At 42.4% G+C, this 24723-nt stretch overlaps 1 protein-coding gene across 3 annotated transcripts in view; it reads right to left on the bottom strand.

Moving 5' to 3' along the window:
* The window catches only part of SLC44A3 (solute carrier family 44 member 3), a 225516-nt gene that overhangs the window by 161639 nt on the left and 39154 nt on the right, over positions 1-24723 (bottom strand). For 2 of the 3 annotated variants that reach the window (XM_073593076.1, XM_073593073.1), the window contains exons 3-4: positions 21243-21347; positions 6726-6868 (exon numbers count right to left, since the gene is read on the bottom strand). In XM_073593076.1, coding sequence (XP_073449177.1) covers positions 6726-6868; positions 21243-21347 — 248 coding nt within the window. Of the gene's footprint in view, positions 1-6725; positions 6869-10327; positions 10351-21242; positions 21348-24723 lie in introns of those variants that run through there. The other variant, XM_073593075.1, reaches the window with a different exon arrangement.

Here is a 24723-nt window from a genome sequence, read left to right as displayed (position 1 = left end):
TGGTTTATAGGTTTTTCATGAACAGGGTGGGGAGGAGTTCATGGACCAAGAATTGGTTGCTTCAGCGTGACCAATTCTGTCATATGCCTTTGCTCTGTGAGATCCGTGAGAATAATCCTGATGATTTCAGGAACTTTCTCAGGATGACGGACCCCGTATTTCACCGTTTGTTGGCTTTGCTGACCCCCTATATTAGCAGGCAGGCTACCTGCATGAGGCAAGTCATCACTCCGGAGCAGAGGCTCATCACACCCTGTGGTACTTGTCGACGGGGAGAAGCCTGCAGGACTTGAAGTTCTCGACAGGCATCTCCCCCCAGGCTCTAGGGATCATTATCCCAGAGACCTGTTCTGCCATTATCCAGGTCCTGCAGAAGGAGTATATTAAGGTAAGATTTTTATCCTTTAACCTCACATTTTATTGTATTTAATGTTTGCTAATATATTGTATTTCTTTCCTCATTGCCTAATTACCCATGATTGTAATATGCTGTGAATGTCCCCTTTGTCCTCATACATGCTGGATTTTTATGTAATTCATTTTTTCTCCTTCATACATATTTGCCTTCACTTACCTCCCCAGCATGCTCTCCTCGCCCTATATTCACCTCATGTAGTCAGTTAACAATGTATTTTATCAGCTCCATAGTAGTGCTTTACCCCAAACACCCCCTAAAATGTTTTTAAATGTGATTTGTGCTTTAAATTCAGGCAGAGTGCCAGAGGCTTTTTTTTGGGGGTCCCCAAATCATTTGGAACCCTCCCTCCCCCCAACTGCTAAGTCAGCTGATACCAATTCTCTATCTATCCTCAATCATCTATCTGCTGACTTTGCCAAACCCATACACACTATACCCATCTATTTTGTGCTCAGATTTATGGATGAATTCCACAAAGCATGTAGTGCAAGGGCCTGCCTGTATACTTTCAAATGGTACTGTTTTTGTATCCTATTATTATCTTGATAGGTAATAGCAGAATGTCCAAATGTGCTCAAATGTGTACAATGTGTATTTATATCTTTGTATGACACTTCTTTCCTGTCCAGTGGGCTGCCAATAGTGTAACTAAGGAGGGGCTGTTCAAAGTAATACCCATTATTTAGGCATTCATCTCTCAATGAAGTGGAGAGGGTTACCTGTCCAAGAGCTCCCCCCCCTATAATGTTAGAAATGGCCCAGGAGAGTGGGGGGGGGGGGGGGAATATGATAGGTGTACCTTATACTTTGGTGTTTAAAAATTCCCATAAATAAATGTTGTTATCTTGATGTTGGCCAAGAATGTTTGTGTCTAATCTGCTTTCCATGTTTTTTTGTGCAAAAAGACTAATTTTTTTTGTTTTCCTCAACAGTTTCCTTCCACGCCACAGGAATGGCAGACTGTGGCCTCCCACTTTGCCCAGCGGTGGGACTTTCCTAACTGCGGGGGGGCAATTGATGGGAAACACGTCCACATCGTCCCACCACCCAACTCGGGGTCATACTATTATAATTACAAGGGGTTCAATAGTATTGTGATGTTGGAGGTGGTGTCGGCTACTTATGAGTTCCTGTATGTGGACGTGGGGAAGAATGTCCGGATGTCCGATGGTGGGGTCATCGCCCAGACCGAGTTCTACAGGCATCTCCAGAATGGCAGCTTGGACTTGCCACCTCCAGAAGACAATGTGGAAGGACTCCCATTCGTCTTCATTGCGGATGAAGCCTTTGCGCTGGGGGACCATCTTATGCGGCCATTCCCGATGAGGACCCTCACCCCGGACCAGAGGGTTTTTAAATTACCGGCTGGCCAGAGCCAGAAGAGTGGTGGAAAACACGTTTGGAATCATGGACAGCCGGTTCCGCCTATTTCTTACACCCATACACATGGCGGAGTACAAACTGAATCATATTATCCTGGCGTGCTGTGTTCTACACAACTTTTTACGGCAACATTTTGCCAACTATGCTGGCTCAGTTGGGCCTGAGGCCGGAATTAAAAATGAAACAACCCTGACGGCGCTTGAAAGTGGCCGTCCTGGCTTGCCCTCCCTGAGTGCCCGTGATGTCCGGCTAAGATACCTTGAATTCTTTGCGGGTAGGGGGGCTATCAATATGCCAGACAATGTGTGAAACATTTATAAAATAAAAAGAAAACATTAAGCAAATCTTTGGTGACATTTACTGCTTGTGTTTGTTTTAGCTGACCCTGACAGAAATGTGTTGAGTCCTGAAAATGGCATGATTGTGTAACCTTATACAAAGCATTGTTGGGTGTTATTTACTAAAGGCAAAGACACTTTGCACTCCAAGTGCACTTGAAACTGCACTTGGAGTGCAAAGTGGATTTGCCCTCAGGAAATAACCCCCATTGTCACTGAAAACACCAATTAGAGCACAACAAAAGTGTTGTAGCGTTGAGACAATAATCCACACATTCTTGATTAACAATCTTTTTAATACCTGCACAATCACATGTGCATTTAGAAAAGGGTTTTCAAACAAACCAACATGTTTGTTGTATAACAATTTTTGGGGTCCAATTTGAAAAAGTAGAAATGTCCATTTAAGATAAAACAGGCATGTTTAAAACCAACAAGAAAGACACAAATCTTGAACTTACAAAGTTCACATTTGGTAGAACTTGAAGGCAATATCAGACATGAGTATTTAGGAACTGTGTTTGATATTGCATTCAGATGGGGTGAAGTCACCCCCGGAAAAGCCACATTTTGAAGATGCACACAAATAGCCGAATGACAACATGCGCTAGCTGCCATCATGGGGGATCAAGGGATGTGTTTTGGGGGAGCCACCCCTTCCTCACAGCTACTTTATTATTGAGGAAGGGGTTGCACCCCCAAAACGCATCCATTGATCTCCCGTGATGGCAGATAGCACATGTTGACACACTGTGCATCCTCAAAATTTGGCTTTTCTCCAATTAGACAAAAAATGTTAAAATTGTAGCGCACCATAAAAGAAAGGGCTTTGGAGGGGTTTTAAACTCTCACCAAAACATCAATGATGTTCTTATTTTTTTGAAGAACATCATTGATGCTTTTCTTGATGTTTTCCAAGTCCCTATTACACCCCATGATCTCCCCGATCAGGATCTGTGCACGTTCCAAGGTGAAATGCCCTGGATCCACAACATCACGATCACCTAAAAAGGGCGAAACCCAAAAAAAAACATGTATTATAAATATGCAGGCATCCATCTCTTACCTGAGCCTGTGGTCGCAGACACTCACCTACTGTGGTGCCAATTTCCAGCACGTCTTCCTCCTCCTGCTCTTCTTGTCTTTGGGGGATTTCCCCTTCTTCCAGAGGTGGGGGGTCTGTGGTCTCCTCGGATGAGGGGTGTCCTCCGAGTCTTTTCTCCCCTATGTAAGAAAAAAATGGTATACTTAGTACACAGATATTTAATGGCAGAACTATAAATATGAAACATTGCTTGGAAGTGGGGTACAATTGTCTGTTTTGGAAGAGTTCCAAGATGTAGAATTTTTAGTATCCTTTGTCTTCAATACTTTACCTGTTTTGTACAAGCTTCACAGATGGAGACACCCCTATAGTATACACTGGAGCACCTGTGTGGGACCCCTAATAAAAAGGGTGTTCTTGTGTCCCACACTAGTGCTCCAGTGTCCAGATGTCTAAACAGCTGCTGAGTGTCCTCTCCTTACACAGAATCTAGTTTGCATTTCATTCTATTAACAAACACATCTACACAACCAAACTAGTTTCAGACAAGTAGGCCCTAAAAAATGTTGGCAAATGCATATGGCCCAAACAATGGTGTTTTATAGGCCGAAAGAAAAATGTTTGATACGAACGAATAATGTGCCCATGAACATGAAAGTTGACATTTTAAACTGGATTAACAGTTAAGAAAAGCACATGGAGCAGCACGAACGTAATAAAGACAAAAAGACTAGGAACACAGGACAACTACTTACTTTTTTGCAGCACTCTACGGATTTTTCTGTACCGCTCGTGTTCTCGTAATTTCAGGTCCGACCACCGCTTCCTGAGCTGATCTTTCGATCATCGTACCCCGAAATTCCGGTGCAGACTTTTGACCACTTTCGCCATGATCTTGGCCTTTCTGACATTGGGGTTGGGGTAAGGTCCATACTTCCCGTCATAGTCGGCCCTTTTCATTATGTCGACCATCTCCACAAAGGACATATTTAATCGTCTCCTTCTGGATCGGGACGTTTCTGGCTCCGGGCTTTCCTCCTCCTCGTTGGTGTAATTATCAGACACCTGCCCTGACTCCGCCATGTGCTCTTCCCCACTGCGCCGAACGAGAAGGGGCGGGGAATAGACTAGAAAGAACGTCAGGGGCGGGCAGAGTTTCACACATGCGCATTGTCTATAAAGCGTAACACGCGTGCGTAGTACGTACGATCTGTGAGCGGAGGAAGGAGTAACGGAGGCACCGATCGTGATAACGAAGGTAAGATTTAACATTGGGCCTATACTGCTTCTAGATTGAGGCCTGTATTTGCACAATTTTAGAAGACTTTAGGATGACATTAGGGTTTGTCTTGTGTTGTGTCTTGCAGTGAAAATGGATATCTTGAAAGATAACGACTTTATGGCAATCTTCATTGATATGTTCAGGGAGCTGCCTTGTCTATGGGAGATAAACCACCCTGAATATAAGAACCAAACAAAGAGGAAGGCAGCGCTGGATCAATTGCTGGAATTTGTGAAGACGGTGATCCCCACGGCAGACATCACCTATTTGAAGATCCTAATTGGTGGTCTGAGGAGCACAAGAAGGTCCAGGATTCCCAGAGATCCGGAGCTACAGATGACATTTATGTCCCCAGGCTGTGGTACTATGACAGGCTGCATTTTCTGGCAGGTCAGACTGAACCCAGGTCATCACTCTCCAGTCTTCCTTCCAGGCTTCTTTCCCCCCCAGCTGAGGCTTCTGACGCCCAACCTGGGCATTTCATGCAGCAACAGGTGGAGGAGCCCAGCTTGAGCCAGGTATAGCATTCTTCTAAATATTTATGCTTGTCCAATCAATGATGTTAACTAGATGTTAGTTTGGAGTACTAATTTATGATTGTGATTGATGATGCAAAAACTAAAACCATGTCCCTTTTTCATACACAGGGAAGTCTCAGCCAGGAGGTGGCCGGGCCAAGCAGGCTGCCTGATATCCAGGTCCCTCCCCTACACCTTCAAAGACAAAGTGGCAGGAAGAGGAGTAACCTGGAGGAGGCTGCCATAGGCCTCTTTTGGAAGGCTACAGAGGCCCTGAGAACCCCCCACACTGTGGAGGACTTCGCTTGCATAACTGCCTGCAAAATTCTGCAGATGGAGGAGTACCAACGACTCCTGTGTGAGTCCTTAATTTTGGAAGCTCTCAATAAGGGTTTGAGGGGCCAAATAACATCTGCTACCCACATTTGTGACCTCACACATAGTCCTCCTCCTCCTCCAGGTCCTACTACTCCTCCTCCTCCAGGTCCTACTCCTCCTCCTGCCACATCTCCAACACCAGAGCCACAGCCAGGAAGGAAGCGTGGAAAGAAGACCAGAAAGTGATGGCCCTGGGTCCAGTCTGGTCTGGCAAAAGATGCAGCCTCTTGTAGTACCACAGCCTGGGGACACAGATGTCATCTGCTGCTTTCCGGATCTCTGTGACTTCTGGACCAGACTGCACTCCCTTAGATATGGACTCCTCAGGCCACCAATTTTGATGTTAAATAATTGATGTCTGCCTTGGGGGTCCAAGGCTTCGCCAATTTCTGCTGTTTCTCCAGCGTTGCCTCCCTCTTTGTTTGGTTCTGAGCCCTTAATAAAGGATTTTTTGTTTCAATTATACTTGCCTATGTGTGTTTTCCTTAAAAAAGGACAGTTTGTTTGTGAGGATTCAGGTACATTTCAAAAATACAATGTGAAATTAACAAGGGACACCAACACCAAGCAACCTTCCTGAGATTAAATAATATAAGATATCAATGGTGTTCTGGTAACTTGACACACAAAACAAACACACAAAAATATTAGGGAGTAAAACTAACAAAAAAATAAAACAAAGATCAGCCTTGAAAAAAATACAAACCCAAAAAAAAAAAAAAAAAACAGCCTTAAAAAAAAAAAAAAAAAAAAAAAAAGTAAAACAACCAAAAAAATAATTTTGTCAGATGTGACAAATCAAAATATATTGTGGGAATCCCGATAAATAATAAAGAAAGAAGTTTGTGAGAAGTCTGTGTGAATATGAGCAGCAAAACTACTTAATTCTTCTCACATTATAAAGAAGAAGAGAGTGCGCTGTATTAAACCATTTTTTACATTGCACCGTGACGAAAGTGCTGTATCCATTGCGAACGCTAATTTTACCAGACCGAGCTGTTCCGTCTCGGAATTTCTTCTGAGCATGCGTGGCACTTTGTGCGTCGGAACTGGCCACACACGGTCGGAATTGACGCGATCGGATTTTGTTGTCGGAAAATTTTATAGCCTGCTCTCAAACTTTGTGTGTCGGAAAATCCGATGGAAAATGTCCGATGGAGCCCACACACGGTCGGAATGTCCGACAACACGCTCCGATTGGACATTTTCCATCGGAAAAACCGACCGTGTGTACGGGGCATTAGAGTTTGCCACGTCTCACTTTAAACAGAAATGACCTCTTTCCGGATTCACATAACATGATAAGGGATGCTGGCTCATGGCAGGTTGACCCAAGAAAAAAAGAGGCGATTTCAATACGTACTTTCTGTTAGTCATATCTTTTCCAGAAAAAGGAGCGTTCGGAATGGGAGAGTTTCTTCTCCCACACACATTTCCATAACTATCATAACCAAATACAAGTCTCTCTGCAGCTCCAGCCGTTAAGGAATATCCACTGATGAACATCTGTAAAATATCAAGAAAACACTCTTACTATCTGTTCTTCAAATGCAGAGTCCCATCTTATACCAAGTTACTTTCAAACAATACATAGTGTTTAAACAACTACTCTGTGATGTATTAGGTTTTAAACAAACAAAGCCATAAAGGAGTATACGATTAAATAAACACCAAAGATCTTTTGTTGATGTTATCTTCAGCCCTGACTGACCTCTACTCCCATAGGAGCATGAGAAATACTATAATAAATATGTCACTTGTGGGCCGCACTCATTAATTGCTGGTGATTAAGAGATAATGTGTTTAGTAATAGGGTCATAATGCAAAACTCTGAGGAATTTGCACAAAAGCTGCCTACCCACGAATGGTAGGAAAAGCAAAAATTACATTTGTGTCCACACCCCTCCTCTCCCCCAGTGCAGCCTACCATAAAAAATATTTACTTTTGTCCCAGTTCCAGTGATATTGTGTGTGTGGCCGCACTGGGCACTGTACATACTTTGTGAGGATCCAGCAGGGGACATTTTCCAAACAGATTCTGTGCAGCACCAGGCAAAGCTACACAGTGATTATCGCTGGAACTGGAAGAAAGGTAAGCAATTTACATGGCAGGCTGAACTCCGTGTGAAAGTAATGTTAAAGCCTAACTCCACTTTAATGGTAAAAAAATAGCAAATAAAAAAAAAATGTATATAGCGTAAACAATTGCAACACAAGTCATATTGTAATTTTCTGTAAAGTGCAATGCAATACAGCTACCTGGAGGCATTCTATAATTATAAAGCCACTCCCATATAGATTTACTCTGAACATGGACACAGACAAACAAACAGCTATTTCTTCAGAATAACAAAAAGGTAGAAATCGGCAACAAAGTTTGTCAAAATCCTTGCAATGTACATAGATCACCCAGAGGGGAATGTTTGTTTCTCAACAAAAGTGAAGTCACAACTTTTGGGTAAATGTTATAATACAGGGTCCCAATCTGTTCTTGCTGAACATCTGAACATTACTGTTTGCTTTAAATAGCTTTCTTTTCATGAATTTCTCTGGGGAGCCATACTCACGGCGGCCTTCAGTAGTTCTGTGGAGGACAGCTCTACATACAGGAATAAAAACGGCTATGGCACTCATCTGCATAGCCTTGAACTCCCCGAGACCTCTGAGGTTCTGGGCCTGTACTCAAACTGTATCTGAACATGGAGCAGCAGGCCACTGATGAGATCATCATTCTGCTCTCTCCTCCTCCTGTAAGCACATGTGCACTGTATTCCCTCTCCTCTTCCTGCCTAAGTGCAGCTGTGCAGAGGATTACAGATTTGTGATATCTAGACAGATTTCAGCATCTTTGCCAGCTGTGTTAGTACAAAATCGATAACTGCACCAAGACCCCTTTCACACTGGAGGCGTTTTTCAGGTGCTTTAGCGCTAAAAATAGCGCCTGTAAAAAGCCTGAGTGCTTTCACACTGGGGCGCTGTGCTGGCAGGGTGTCACAAAAAGTCCTGCAAGCAGCTTCTTTGCAGCACTGTAGGAGCGGTGAATATACTGCTCCTAAAGCACCCCGCCCATTGAAATCAATAGGTAGCGCCGCCATACCGTCGGCAAAGCGCCACTGCAGCGGCGTTTTGCAGGCGGTTTTAACCCTTTTTCAGCCACTAGCGGGTGTTAAAACCACCCCACTAGTGGCCCGAATAGCGCTGCTAAAACAATGCTAAAAATAGCGGCACTTTACCGCCGAAGCCCGGGCACTTTCAGTGTGAAAGGGCTCTAAATGGTGTTTTTTTTATATCTTCCAGAACTTTGGCTTTAAGTTTAAAATAAGAATGGCTAAGTAAAATAGCAACTCTCCAGGAAGTAATATGAGGGAGTTAATAAAGGGCTTGCCTTTTCCAAGATGACCAAATGGAAAACACGAACATTGTACACTTGCAAAAGTCTAGCTGATGGAGAAAAACAGACTACTGAATCACATATGGAAAAAGCTGCTCATTAATATTAAAGTAGAACTGGAGAAAATAAATTCCCACCAAAGAAGAACTTTAAAAAGATGATATCATTTGTATGAATTCTTAATATTAGCATACAGCTAAATGTACTGATTACATATCTTTTCTGTTTCAACTGTTGATTTAATATCTTGTAAATACAAAGTTTCGTCAGACAAGAAACAATAACTGAATGTTTACTGTCATAACTGAACCAGCCAAATTTTGATTTGTGTAGTCTCTGCACCACCATGCGGTCCAGGTCCAATATCACCACTGCCCTGGACCTTCCTTTGCTTCCACACCCATTCTCTCACTGCAAATACTCATTTACACTTTTGGTTCTGGGACATAAATACACACAATTCAGCCATGTTTTTACCACCCACACTCTTTAAAGTGGTAGTAAAGTCTTTTCTGATACTTTAACCTACAGGTAAGCTTATTATAAAGCTTACCTGTAGGTAAAAGGAATATCTCCTAAACGTGTACCATTTAGGAGATATTCCACAGAGCAGCAGCTAGTGACATCACCGCGGCATGTGCTCTGAAGGAATGGCATGCGGTCATGTATTACATTTGTAAAATAAAGAATGTATATAATGTAAATAGCGAACTGTTTTAAAAACACATTTCGAAAAAAAAAAAAATAGACCCTAAACCTTATAGGAAACCTGTGCTCATAGAAATATCTGGAATGCTTGTCAGACATCTCCTTTTTTAAAATGATTGTTGACTGGGCATACATGGAAGCGTAGATTGAAGTACTCTACCTAGATGTAACAATGACTACACTGAAACTCCTATCATATAATGTTAGAGGTCTTAATGTCGCAGCTAAACGGCACCAAACATTTCGTGAACTAAAACAAGCCGCTTGTTCTATTGTTTTTCTTCAGGAAACACATCTAACTCATACAACACCGGTTAAACTGACCTCACCTCTTTTTCCGCAATGGTACTACAGTTTATCTGACACTAACAAAGCTAAGGGAGTGGCTATTGGGTTTAGCAGAAGCATATCCTTTCGTTTATCTGACATGCTAGCAGATGATTCAGGTCGTTTTCTTTTCCTCCAGGGTTTCATCGGTAATACCCAATGTACTCTAGCAAACGTCTATTGTCCAAACCAAAATCAACCTACCTTTTTATCAAAAATCCTAACCAAATTATCACAATTCGCCAAAGGTCTTACTATATTAGCAGGAGATATCAACATGTCCCTAGATCCTACACTAGACACGTCCCAAGGAAGATCTAATATCTCTTTTAAACGCCTGAAATTTATTAAAAGAAGACTCTTGGACCTCCAACTTATGGATGTCTGGCGCCTCCTTCATCCCAAAGAAAGAGACTTTTCACACTTCTCCACAACACATCACTCATACTCCAGAATTGACAATATATTCCTAGATCACTTCCACCTCCCCCTCTTACAGTCTGCCCACATAGGCACCGCAACTATCTCGGATCATGCACCTGTTTCGATGACGCTGTCCATGCCTTCCCTAGCACGCCGCACTAATAACTGGAAACTCAACGATTCCCTTCTTACTAATGAAGCCGAGGTTTCCATAATGTCCTCTCATCTTTCACAATATTTCAAGGAAAACAAACCCTCTGATACTTCCCCCTCCATTGTTTGGGAAGCTCATAAGGTCACTATTAGAGGTCGGTTCATTGAACTTGGTGCTAGATTGAAAAGAGAGCATGGTCAGCGACTCGAGCAGGTCCTACAACAAATAGCCGCTCTTGATAAGCAACATAAACTGTCTCTCCATAATGAGCATCTCCAATCACTCACACTTAAACGAGAGGAATTAAAATCTCTTCTTAACTTAGACACTAAGAGAAAATTCCAACGCTTATCACAAAAATACTATGAATGGGGAAACAAACCAAGTAGGTTATTGGCTAGGTCATTAAAAGCTAAACAAACGCAGTCCTTTATTCCCAAAATTAAACTACAATCAGGAGAGCTCGCGCATGCTACCCCAGACATAGCCAAGGCCTTCAAGGAGTTCTATGCAGATCTCTACAATGTCAAAAATGACTTATCCTCTTTACCTCAGGAAGAGAGACGTAGACGCATGCTCTCCTACTTAAAAGAAGCTAAACTACCTAAATTACCTGCATCTATCTTTAAAGAACTAGAGGCAGACTTCTCGGTAGAGGAATTCCAGGCTGCTTTGAAGTCCACTCCCTCTGGAAAAGCACCCGGCCCAGACGGGTTCACTATTCTATACTACAAGACATTCAGTGACATCCTGCTTCCCCGTCTTACAGCTTATGCAAACTCAGTTTCCCAATCCTCAGGCTTACGCCCAGAATCCCTCTCCACTCACATTACTGTCATCCCTAAACCTGATAAAGACCCTACCCTCTGTAATAGTTATAGGCCAATTTCATTAATAAATACAGATATCAAATTATTTGCCAAGGTAATGGCGAATCGCCTACTCCCCCTTTTGCCCAACTGGATCTCCAAAGATCAATCAGGTTTCATTCCCAATAGAGAAGCAAGAGACAATTCCCTCAGAGCGATTTCCCTAATTCAGTATGTTCGGAGAAGCGCCCAGCCCACCCTACTCCTTTCCACTGATGCTGAAAAAGCGTTTGATAGGGTGGACTGGGACTATCTTAGAATGACATTGAGACATTTTGGACTGGGTCCTAAGATGTTCCACCGTATCTTATCCCTCTACTCTAACCCCACTGCACAAATCAGAATCAACGGGACGCTGAGTGACTCTTTTGCTCTACATAATGGTACAAGACAGGGATGCCCCCTGTCCCCCCTCCTTTTTGCCATTACCTTGGAACCTTTTCTAGCGACAATTAGGAACAATGATGATATTCAAGGTATTCGAGTTGGTAAAAGTTCCCACAAATACGCAGCATATGCTGATGACATATTATTTTTTATTCAACAACCCCGCATCTCCATACCTAACCTAATGTCAGCATTTTCCGTCTTTCAATCAATCTCTAATTTCAAAATAAACCTATCAAAATCGGAAATTTTAAACATTAACCTCTCCCAATCCGAGGTGTCTTCCCTGAAACCTCTCTTCCCCTTTAGATGGGAACCAAAACATATGAAATATCTAGGAATTTACCTCACTCCCAACCTTCACTCCCTTTTCCGACACAACTACATTCCATTGCTTAACAGGATTAGGGAAGATCTACGAAAATGGTCCAGTCTGTCTCATACCTGGCTAGGAAAAGTAAATATTATTAAAATGAATATACTGCCCCGTATACTCTTTCTTTTCCAAATGCTCCCACTAGGGGTTCCAGTGGGGTTCTTCACTATTTTGCAAACCATGATCTCCCGTTTTATTTGGAGGAACGGTCACCCCAGGATATCTAGAGAGATACTATTTCGCTCCAAGATGTCTGGGGGACTGGCACTACCTAATTTTAAGGCGTATTATCAAGCGGCTGTACTTTCTAGGATAGCCGACTGGAAATATGCTCTTGATTCAAAATTATGGGTCCAACTTGAATGCCTTTTGAGCGGCGCTAACCTCTCGGTAGTTCCTTGGATACCCCGCTCCTACAGGAATCTCGACCGTTCCACCTCAACACTCACTATATCCTCTTTAGCCATATGGGACGCCCTACATAAAAAACTCTCATGGGGTTATAACTCTCCTTTAACACCTCTTCTTAACCACAAATATTTTCTACCAGGTTTACTAGATCCCGGTTTCCAAGCTTGGAGACCCAGAAAACCTCTCTTACTACATCACGTCCTCCGTGGCAATTCACTTAAACCATTACATTCGATCATTGACCCCAAACCTGCCTCATTTCTAGACAAATGGAGATACTATCAACTACAGTGTTTCTTAAGCTCTCTTCCTCATCCGCTTAGAGGTTTGCAAGATCTAAATCGAATAGAAGATATATTCTATCCAGAAGACCCTCCCTTACATAGTATTTCTCTATTTTATAGAGCTATTATTGCCCTTCAAAATCCTGAGTTTCCACCCTTTTTAGCAAAATGGGAAGCTGATCTGGGTTCTTCCATCTCAGACAATCTAAGGGATAGGATCTTACAATTGGCCCACACCTCCTCCCTAGCTTCTAAGATGGCAGAGGTCAATTATAAACTACTCACTAGGTGGCATTATACCCCCGTTAGACTTCACCAAATGTTCCCCGCCAGTTCCCCATTGTGCTGGAGGAACTGTGGGAACGAAGCCACTCATGCACATATCTGGTGGTTTTGCCCACTCATTCGCCCCTACTGGATGGCCATCTGCAACTTGATTTCACAGATTTCGGAGGTCAATTTGCCCATGGACCCATGGACTGTCCTTTTTCATGCCTCTGCAACCTCCATAGGCCCATATAAGCGTTCACCCATTCCTCATCTTTTGAACACAGCCAAAGCTTTAATACCCGCCTTCTGGGGCCAAGCGGCAATTCCGCCTGTCAGGACCTGGTTGCAGAGGGTTGATGAAGTTCAACTCATGGAGAGTATTACCCATAATAGCAAAGGGACTTCAGATAAACACTCAGTCACTTGGGCTCCTTGGGAAAATTTTCAGTCCACCTCTACATACAAGGATATTATTGCACAGATCTCATAAATCCACTACTTATATATCGTCATAAAAAAAAAACAAAAAAAGAAAAAAAAAAAAAAGAAAAAAACGTTTTGACCACTCAACATTTCGCACATGTATGCCAGCACTCCCCCTCACCCTCTTCCCTCCCATCTTACCCCCTATTCTATTTACTATCCCCCCTTTTTTCTCTTTTCATTTTCTCTTCTATTATTAAGTTTTCTGCATCTTATGCTTTCTGTTCGCTACATTACATCTCTTTTACATAACTGAAGCAAAGTTTTTCATTTTGTTTTAACATTTTGATTTCTTTGTTTATAATGAAAGAAGTCTTCTTTTCTACCTAATTGATACATTGATTCTCATCCTCCTCTCTGAATATACAGTATTGTTTAATGTATCTCAGGCTTCTTGATATTGTTTGCATATATCCGAGCATTGAAACTGAATTTGCTTCCCTTAATGTTTGAACCCAGTTTGTGACATAACTGTTTCTTTTTGTAATTATTTTCTTTCATAAAAATTCAATAAAAACTTATTAAACAAAAAAAAATGATTGTTGACTGTCTGTAATAATTATTCAAAGCTTTCAATACTTTCAAGCCACTGATCAGAAGTCCTGACTTGCGGTATATTTGCCAGGCCAGTGACCCAGAGAGTGCAGAAGTCAGGAACATTGAGGCCACTATGAATTTTAGAAGGAGGTTAGCAAAGGAACGTTTTTAAATGCTGTCTGTGTACCTGTCCCTAGCTTACTGACAGTGGTCAATAGCACAGGAAGCAAGAGGAATCTCCCATGTGGGGGACACGGGCTACATAAAATCCTGACTCTAAATCACCTCCATCTTACTTAAAAAATAAATAAATAAATAAAGAAAGAAAAGTAATTTATTGTTGGTTGTGTGCCCTTTGTACACACACTGCTTGTTTTGGTGACTTCAGGAAGTGGGGTGAAATTCTTAAATACAGGGCTAAGCACAGCAAAAAAAAGTGGAGAATCAATTCCAAAACATGGCTGCGGTTGTTCATATATGTTTGCTTTATTATATAGCCACTTCCAAAAATAATAAGATTCAGTTCCACGTTAGTGTCTTCACCCCATGCTGGTGTGTTTAAATAGTTAAACTGAGGCCGTGTCAGCCTGTGAATGGGGTATCTATTTAAAGAGATGAAGTAATGGGATATATTTGTTTAACTTAACACAAGCAGGGGGAATTTATCACCTCTTGCCATGAGCATGTCCAGCTTATTTCATATCTTTAGCAGACACACTCCGTAAGCATCGGGAATATCGAAACAATTATTTTCTGCATAACTAAATACAAGAAAAAAAATGGATAAATACTAAAACAAATGGGTTTGTAGATTACCAAAAATACAGATGGTTGAACTTTCATTATGTGCCCCTGCAAAGTAAGCTCTGATACACTTGTATGGGGGCATTCTCTCACGGTAGGGTTAATAAAGTGCTTGCAAACCCTTACATATACCCAGTGAAGGGACTGACCCCAGGTAATACACAGAAATGAAACAGATCCTCCTACATAAGTTGTACCTGTTTATCTGCAGCCATCTCTTCTCTACATCCATTCAAAGTCCAGAATTTGAAAAGCTTGTCTGAGCCATCAGGAAAAAAAGGGGCAGAAATCTGAAGTTACACTCTGAAGAGTTCAGCAAGGAGAACTCAGAGCTGATTGGAGGGAAAGTACACACCCCCTTCCCACAGCACACAGAAACAGGGATGAAGCAGTCAGTCAGCTGGAGGTCCCTTCCCTGTCACCTTTTTTCTTTTGGTGTCAGGAAAACTTGTCAGAAGTGATCAATGCTGATAGCAGAAGAAGGAGGCAGCAGACATAAATGATACTTGGTGCTCTGGACTGAGACAATACACACTATAGAAGGATATGCTTTGTTCATATTTCATATCAGAGGTTTACAACCACTTTAAGAGTAATTTAAGTATCTCTAGGCTAAACTTTTTTTAACCCCCCTTCCTGCCGACTGCACGCATATAGAAGTGTATTTTTTTCTGTGGGGCCAGATATATGCGTATCTCTATTTCTGCTGGGAGCACACCGCACAGCGTACTCCCAGCAGAGACCTGGCTCTCACCAGGAGCCCCCATTCTCATACTAATGATTTTTTAAAAAGTGTGTAAAAAAAAAAAAAAAAAAAATGTAAATAAAAATCTAAAAATAAAGAAAAAAGAATATATTAAGGTTTGCCAGGGTAAGGGTTTGGGTCAAGGTCAGGGGCAAAGGTCAGCATATTTTGGGTAGAATTTAAAAAAAAATTAAATTAGCATCGTTGTCAGTGTGTTTTACATAGTTACATAGTAGGTGAGGTTGAAAAAAGACACAAGTCCATCAAGTCCAACCTATGTGTGTGATTATGTGTCAGTATTACATTGTATATCCCTGTATGTTTTTTTTTTAATTCTTTATTTAAGGTATACGGAATGAACAATAAGGTATGGCATCACATACAGTAACTAATGACATCCAGAAATAGACATTAAATCCATCACTTCAAATAGGCAGAGAATATCAGTGGAGAAAACCAACAAAGTTCCTTAACAGCCATATGGAAAAAACTATCAACAGTGGGTTATTGCCTCTACATCAAATATAGCCTGTTTTTCAAAGAGAACTGTGGTGGGAACCTCAATTTATAAAAGAAAAATAGTTTTATGGGTCATACACATACCTAAGAAATAGGGCGAGACGAATGTGACCCTAACTAGCATGTACCGAGCCATTGTGAGGTAGGGAGCATCACGTATATGTCTTAAAACTGTACCAGACACGGCTCTCTTCCCCAATATTGTTGGTGCGGCACCTATTGATCATTGCATACCGGCAGATTTTTTCTGGGTAATATAGAAAAATTCATGACACCTTAGGTGTCAGGAAGGGAGAGAAATGGGGAGATGGGATGAAAAAGGGAAAAAAAAGGGAAAGAGGGAATTAAAGGGACAGGAGGGGGGAGTAAGAGGAAAGGGAGGGTAGAGCGTTTCGGCGGGGTCGACGGCTCCAGGCCTCAGATTCTCATTTAGGAAATTACTCAAGTGTATGTCCCATAATCGTTCGAGAACTAGAACAAATCCCAGTGTATCCAATGTGTATTGTGTTCCTCCTCTCTTTCACCAAGGGCTGCCGTCAGACGTTCCATCTGCTGTATGTCGTTCACCCTGGCAAACCACTGCAACACCAAAGGCGGAGACTGTTGCTTCCACATGCTGGGGTCGCAGACCCTTGCTGCATTTAAAAGGTGTTTCAGTAAAGATTTGTGATATTGCTTACAGGATGTAGGGGTCAAATTCAGGAGTACAGCTGCCCGATGGTCATGAAGGGAGAGATCAGTAAGCTTGTGGATGATCTTCAGGACCTGTCTCTAAAAAGGTGCCATCATCGGACATTCCCAGAAGATGTGGCGTAATGTGCCAGTCTGGGTACCGCACCTCCAGCACAAAGAGCTATCTCCTGGGAATATTGACTCTAGCACCGATGGGGTCCTGTACCAACGCGTCAGAATCTTGAAAGTGATCTCCTGATATTTGCTACACAGGGACGACCTGTGCGCAAATAAAAGGATACGATTCTTTTGATCTTCCATGAACATAACATTGAGGTCTCTCCCATTTCTTCAGATATGGGGGATCATGTTGAGATGTGGCTGTCAGTAGAATACAGTTGCAATAAAAGGTATGTGAACCCTTTTGGAATGATATGGATTTCTGCACAAATTGGTCATAAAATGTGATCTGATCTTCATCTAAGTCACAACAATAGACAATCTGAGTCTGCGTAAACTAATAACACACAAGGAATTAAATGTTACCATGTTTATATTGAACACACCATGTAAACATTCACAGTGCAGGTGGAAAAAGTATGTGAACCCTTGGATTTAATAACTGGTTGAACCTCCTTTGGCAGCAATAACTTCAACCAAACGTTTCCTGTAGTTGCAGATCAGACGTGCACAACGCTCAGGAGTAATTCTTGACCATTCCTCTTTACAGAACTGTTTCAGTTCAGCAATATTCTTGGAATGTCTGGTGTGAATCGCTTTCTTGAGGTCATGCCACAGCATCTCAATCGGGTTGAGGTCAGGACTCTGACTGGGCCACTCCAGAAGGCGTATTTTCTTCTGTTTAAGCCATTCTGTTGTCGATTTACTTCTATGCTTTGGGTCGTTGTCCTGTTGCAACACCCATCTTCTGTTGAGCTTCTTGCGTTGCTGTGGAACATCCAGGTGCTCTTGTGCAAACTGTAAACGTGCAGCAATGGTTTTTTTGGACAGCAGTGGCTTCCTCTGTGGTATCCTCCCATGAAATCCATTCTTGTTTAGTTTTACGCATCGTAGATTCGCTAACAGGGATGTTAGCATATGCCAGAGACTTTTGTAAGTCTTTAGCTGACACTCTAGGATTCTTCGTCACCTCATTGAGCAGTCTGTGCTGTGCTCTTGCATTCATCTTTACAGGACGTCCACTCCTAGAAAGAGTAGCAGCAGTGCTGAACTTTGTCCATTAATAGACAATTTGTCTTACCGTGGACTGATGAACAGCAAGGCTTTTGGAGATACTTTTATAACCCTTTCCAGCTTTATGCAAGTCAACAATTCTTAATCGTAGGTCTTCTGAGAGCTCTTTTGTGCGAGGCACCATTCACATCAGGCAATGCTTCTTGTGAAAAGCAAACCCAGAACTGGTGTGTATTTTTTATAGGGCAGGGCAGCTATAACCAACACCTCCAATCTCATCTCATTGATTGGACTCCAGTTGGCTGACAACTCACTCCAATTAGCTCTTGGAGATCTCATTAGTCTAGGGGTTCACATACTTTTTCCACCTGCACTGTGAATGTTTACATGATGTGTTCAATAAAAACATGGTAACATTTAATTCTTTGCGTGTTATTAGTTTAAGCAGACTGTGATTGTCTTTTGTTGTGACTTAGATGAAGATCAGATCACATTTTATGACCAATTTGTGCAGAAATCCATATCATTCCAAAAGGGTTCACATACATTTTATTGCAACTGTATTATAAGTACAGGATAGAGATTTCCGTACAGGCTCATCTCCTAGGCATAGATCTTTAAACAGCGTGGGTTTTCTACGAAAGCAGCCATGATCTGGGAGGGATCTTAGAAAGTGTGATAGTTGTGAGATCTTCCACTTGCCCAAAATGGAGGAATTAAGGGTGGGGTATAAGCTTGAGGGGTTAATCCAGTCAGAGGTCCCAAGAAAGGAAGAGGCTCTAACCAATCTCCTGTCAGGAGATACCCGGTATATAGTCTGGGTGTCTGAGAATAGGCGTTAATGGAGAGGGAAAACTGGCTGTCTCTGCTATGCTATAGTATCTGCGGAGCTCGTGTAAGGTGGGTTCGATCAATGGGTGTGAAGAAGAAAAACGGGAGTAACTGGTCCCACTCCAGGGCAGGCCTGTCGGGGGGGGGGGGGGTGGGTCGGGACTATTTCCTGCTCCAAGGAGACCCATAATTTATGAGTTAGCTGTCTGCACCAATCTACTACTCTATTCATGGGGATCGCTGTGCAATATAGAGCTGGGTCGGGGAGTCCAACCGCTCTACTATGGTCACTGTAAAAGGGATCTCCTGAGCCGCAACGGTTTGTCCTGCCAGACGTAATTAATAAAAGTCGTTCGGAGCTTACGAGAACTCTGCAGAATCCTAATTGGTAATGCTTGTGAGAGGTAAAGCAGCCTCGGCATAATGTTCATCTTTAAAACATTGCATCTGCCAAACCAAGAAATCGCCATGTTCTTCCATCTGTCCAAGTCTGCAGAAAAAATGTTCAGAAGGGGCTGGAAGTTGTGTTGGTAAATGAGGAGCAGGTTGGAGAGGATGTTAGTGCCTAGATATTGGATAGTTTGAGGAGCCCATCGGAAGGGGAAGTTGCCACTAAGGAGATTGAGAGAGCTAGGGGTAAGAGAAACGTTGAGCGCTTCTGAGTTTTGCAAATTAATTTTAAAATCTGACAAAGTGCTATAATCGCATATTGCTGATAAGAGGACCGGTAGAGACATATGCGGTTCTGATATGTAAAACACTAGGTCGTCCGCATATGCGGCAACTTTATGGTGGTATGTGCTGGTTTCGAGTCCTCTAATGTCAGGGTTGAGCCTAATGTGTTGCAGCAGGGGTTCCAAAGAAACTATGAAGAGGAGCGGGGAAAGCGGGCACCCTTGTCTCGTGCCGTTGCTTATCGTGAAGGAGTTGGAAGCTACTTCATTTAACTTGACCTTTGCTGTAGGGGTTGAGTAGATGGCAGAAATCCAAGATAGGATGGTTGTCGGCATCCCAATATGTCACAAGGTGGCCAAAAGGAAAGTCCAATTCACCCTGTTGAATGCTTTTTCGGCGTCTGTAGATAACAGGATGAATGGGAATTAAAATGTTTGGCCCTTGCTATGAATATCCCTGTATGTTGTGGTCATTCAGGTGCTTATCTAATAGTTTCTTGAAACTATCGATGCTCCCTGCTGAGACCACCGCCTGTGGAAGGGAATTCCACATCCTTACCGCTCATACAGTTTTAGGCAGGATAAAAAAAGAAAATGCAAAATGCACACCATTGTTTCTGGGCCCTACTAGGGATATAAACAACAACTAACATACACATATGTGGTATCACTGCAATTGTCAGGAGCAGGAGAATTTATTTTTGGTTATTCTTTGGTGGTAAGTTATGGAAATAGCAAGAAATATACAGCTAAATTTAAAGAAAATAATTTTTTTAGTTTTTGGGCCAGTTTTCCTTTCATATTAAAAAACAAAACAAAACACAACAAGGAGATATCCGTTACCATTCACCATCCAAAGAAAGCCCAATCCACCTGGATACACAAAGTAGTTGTGATATGTACAATTTTACTAACACATGTCAAAGTTGTGGAATTGTGCTTAGACATTAAAGTGGAGTTCCACCCAAAAGTGGAACTTCCGCTTCTTGTACTTCCCCATCCCAATTCCGGGAGCCTCAGCCGCGGGTATTGAAGTCAGCGCCCAGGCTCCCTCCTCCTCCTCCTCCTTCCTGGCGTGAAGCCATAAGGCTTCACTGCAGGGTTCCCTTACTCGCAATGGAGGTGGCATACACCCGACAGCTGATGGAAACATCATCTGCTGTGCTGACATCGCTGGACTTCAGGACAGGTAAGTGTCCGTTTATTAAAAGTCAGCAGCGGCAGTATGTGCAGCTGCTGGCTTTTAATTTTTGGAGCGGTGGGCGGACCTCTGCTTTAACATTTGTTCTACCCTTAGGCAAAGGGGCTAAGTTTTGAATAGAGTGGGGAAGTCTTAGATACGCTGACAAGTTTTTATTGCGGTCTCTGCCCCCATTGGGGAGATCCATCCTCTATTTGTTCTGGTGACCATTGTCCTCAGTCTATCCAAAATTTTACCTGCTCCAGGGAAAATTGTCTAAAAAGGGGATTCTGCTCACTTTGTGAGACGTCCTCTTAACTACTCTGTTGCATCTCTGGGACAGGAAACAATAAATATCATGGCAGGGGTTTTACCCCATTCCTACTGTATGCAAAAGCATCTTTTTTGTCCATTATATAACACTCAAAAATAAAGTAAAAACTTTCAGTGCAAAAGGCAATGAAAACAGGCAAGGAGAAATAACTTATAACTGTCAACTAAGCGGGGCCAAGGATTCTTGACTGGCTGCAGCACTTTAACTGACACAATGGTGTTTACACCTGCTATTTGACAAATGGCAATCCAATACAGTACAGTTATTCAGGTAGCTGAGAACATGTTACTTGAAAACAATGACTTACCAAACCTGACCAGAAAAGAAAAAAAAACACCAGCCACGGAATATCTGTGCACTTCCTGTACAGTGAAGGCCTCCATTGTCTTGGTGTGGGATTTTCACCTGACACCTGAAACCGAGAATTCACATAGTAAGGATAAGAGGCAATTATGACACTAGGTGACACAATACATCTGTGAAATTTCCATCTGCAATGATGGGGAAATAATAACTACACAATAGCTTCACAAGTTATTATTTATTCATTACAGGCTGTTATATAGCCTCAACAAGTTACACTCGCACTTTACATACTAATTGCTACACAACCATATCATACCTTAAACACTTGACCTCCAGACCATTTCTGACACTTTTGTTTACATATAAAAAAAAAAAAAAAACAGTATTTTTTGCTAGAAAATTAGTTAGAACCCCCACATGTATACAGTATATTTTTTAAAGCAGATGCCCTACAGAATAAAATGGTGCGTTTTGCAATTTTTTATATCACATGGTATTTGCGCAGCAGTTTTTCAAATTGGAAAAAAAAAAAAAAAAAAAAAACACTTTTTTGAATTTTTAGTGCAAAAAAAAAAACATGAACCAAATTTTTGGGTAAAATAGTGGTGGTGTTAAGATGGTGTTATGCTGAGTAAATAGATACCAAACATGTCACGCTTTAAAATTGCGCACACCCATGCAATGGCGACAAACATGCATTTTACTACCCATAGGTGATGTTTTAAAAGCCTTTACAGGTTACCATTTAAGATTTACAGAGGAGGTCTAGTGCTAGAATTGCTGCCCATGATCTGATGTTCGCAGTGATACCTCACATGTGTGGGGCAATCGCCGTTTGTATGTGTGCGGGACTGGCGCACGCCTTCGCCTTTGCACGAAAGCAAGGGGGCACTTTCCATTTTCTATTTTTACACTGTTACTTTACATTTTTTTTTAATCACTTTTATTGCTGTCACAAGGAATGTAAACATCCTTGCGACAGCAATAAGCATGTGACAGGTACTCTATATGGAGAGATCTGGGTCTCCAAATCCCATTTCTGCCCTTAAATACATTAAAAACACCAAGATCTGTGTTTTTGCATGCTTTAGTTTTTTTTTAAATGGTGCCGTTGACATCTGGGAAAACTGGAAATGATGTTAGGACATCGCTTCCGGGTTACCATAGCGGAATACCGATCAAAGCCGATCACGGCTTTGTTCGGCTGTCCAGCCAGTGGATGCGCCAGCTGGTTGCTCGGGTCTCCCACTGGGACGGGAGAGCCTGAGCAAGCCTTGTAGGGTGGTGGGAGGGAACGTCCCCTCCCACTGCTTGTAAAAGCAATCCTGCAGCTAGTCCCTGCAGCTGCAGGCATCATCCCGGTAAAGCTGCTTGAAGTCCAGCGACGTACGGGTATGTTGCTGGTTGGCAAGTGGTTAAAGTGGTTCTAAAGGTAGAAGGCTTTTTTACCTTAATGCATTCTATGAGGCTTGCTATTGGGGGGCACTCGACAGGGGGGAGGAGCCAAAACTGCTGGCGGGGGACCCAAAAAGAAGAGGACTGAAGTTGCTCTGTGCAAAAGCATTGTAGGCATAACATGTTTATTACTTTTTTTTTTTTTTTATTAGAACCTTTAGAATCACTTTAACTCAGATCTGTTTTCTCTACAGGATCCCATATTGCTCATGTTGAGACTGCTGTCAGAAATGTGAACCAAAATGTTTGCAATACAAAAAACATCAGAAGAAATAAGAGGCCAGCAAGCACCAGCCATATCTTTCTCACTTCTGACAACTGGTCCTATTTCACAGAAATATCCTGCTGCCCTGACAACCAGCATCTGGATGAGCAAGTAAAAACCTTGAACTTGGCACTGGTAGGAACCTGGTCTGAGAACGGCCAAGGCTAGGATTCCCAGACCCCATGTAAATAAACTGGAAGGAGACAGGCCAAAGCATTTACTAGCAGGCGCTGAATGTGTGAAAATTTAATTTGCATTTATTCCAAATCTTTTATCCAAAGTTTCCAATATCCCCTTTTGCAGAAGCTATACATTATGACAGATCTCTGAGGCCCCTTCACACTTTATATGGTCAGTCGTGTATTAAAGGGGAACTGCGTTCAGAGCACAAACTTTAGTAGTATTAAACCCAAAAGCAAACATTATATTGCAGTTTATCGATTCTTGGATGTCATGGTTGCACTAGTTTTTATTGGTCTCTTTTTCTTCTATTTTCATCTGGTGATCCAGCCAGCAAAACTGTTATTCACAAGCACAAGCTCTCCAGCAGAATATTCAGTTTACATGGATGAGACAAACCACTTAAAGGGGTTGTAAGGTTGTAAACCCTCAAGGTTTTTCACCTGAATGCATTCTATGCATTCAGGTGAAAAACCTCCTGTGATGCAGCATTCCCCCAGAGCCCCCCTTTAACTTACCTGAACCCGGTCTTTCCAGCAACGGGGATGAGCAAAGAAGCTCCAGCCGGTCTTTCGGGTCCGAATTTGGATAGATTGATAGCAGGCATTGGCTCCCGCTGCTGTCAATCAAATCCAATGACGGGGGAGTCGGGGCGAGTCCTGCGGTCTGTGTCAATGGACACAACAGCAGGAGACAGGAGCATGCCCGCATGAGTGCAGCTCTCCAACAGGGCACTCGAAAAGGAGGAGGAGCAAGGGGCGCCGCTGAGGGACCCCAGAAGAGGAGGACGTTTGGGTTTTTTTTGTTTTTTTTAAACAAACCTTTATATATCCTTTAACACTGGCAGGGGCAATTAAAATTATAATCTCTTATTTATTTGCATAAAACCTTTATCTCATATGGAACACAACTGTTTGCTGTAACTCATAAGTAGGCATGGCCTGAACACCCCCTGTTCGGTTCGCAGCAGAACTCCCAAACAGGGGAAATGTTCTAACCCAAACAGCGAAAACAATTAAGGTTTATGGGAGCCAAGCAGGAAAAATCTAAAGTTCCCAATTTGAAGGCTTATATGCCCATATGTTTGGCCATAAAACGGGTATGGGGGTCTAGGTACTTTAACAATGGGGCCCCCAGGTCCCAGCTCCCCCCCATGTGAATGAGTTTTGGGTAAATAGTACCCCTACGCATTCACCAAAAAAAAAAGTGTCAAAAAGTAATAAAAACAGACAAGTTTTTGACAAATCCTTTATTAAAAAAAAAAAAGTGTCCCTCGATGTAAATCCATCGTCAATCATGCTGCCCACTGATCCAAAAAAAAGAAAAAACAAAAAGGCTCTGCCTCCTGGGACAGCCTCCCGCCGAATGCCTGCTCTGCGCTTTGACATTCCTTATATAGGTAAGGGGTGGGGCCACCTGGCTACGTCACCCGGTGGCACCGCCCCCTTCTGACGTTATGGACTGTGCATGCTGGGCCTGGGGGGCGCGGCCACCAGGTGACGTATTTTTCGAGTCGGCATGATTGATGATGGATTTACATCGAGGGGAACTATCTTTTTACTTTTTATTAAAGGATTTGTCA

This window comes from Aquarana catesbeiana, linkage group LG07 (assembly GCF_042186555.1).
Source record: "Aquarana catesbeiana isolate 2022-GZ linkage group LG07, ASM4218655v1, whole genome shotgun sequence".
In the NCBI taxonomy this organism is placed as follows: Eukaryota; Metazoa; Chordata; class Amphibia; order Anura; family Ranidae; genus Aquarana; species Aquarana catesbeiana.
This window is presented reverse-complemented; position numbering and strand designations above follow the sequence as displayed.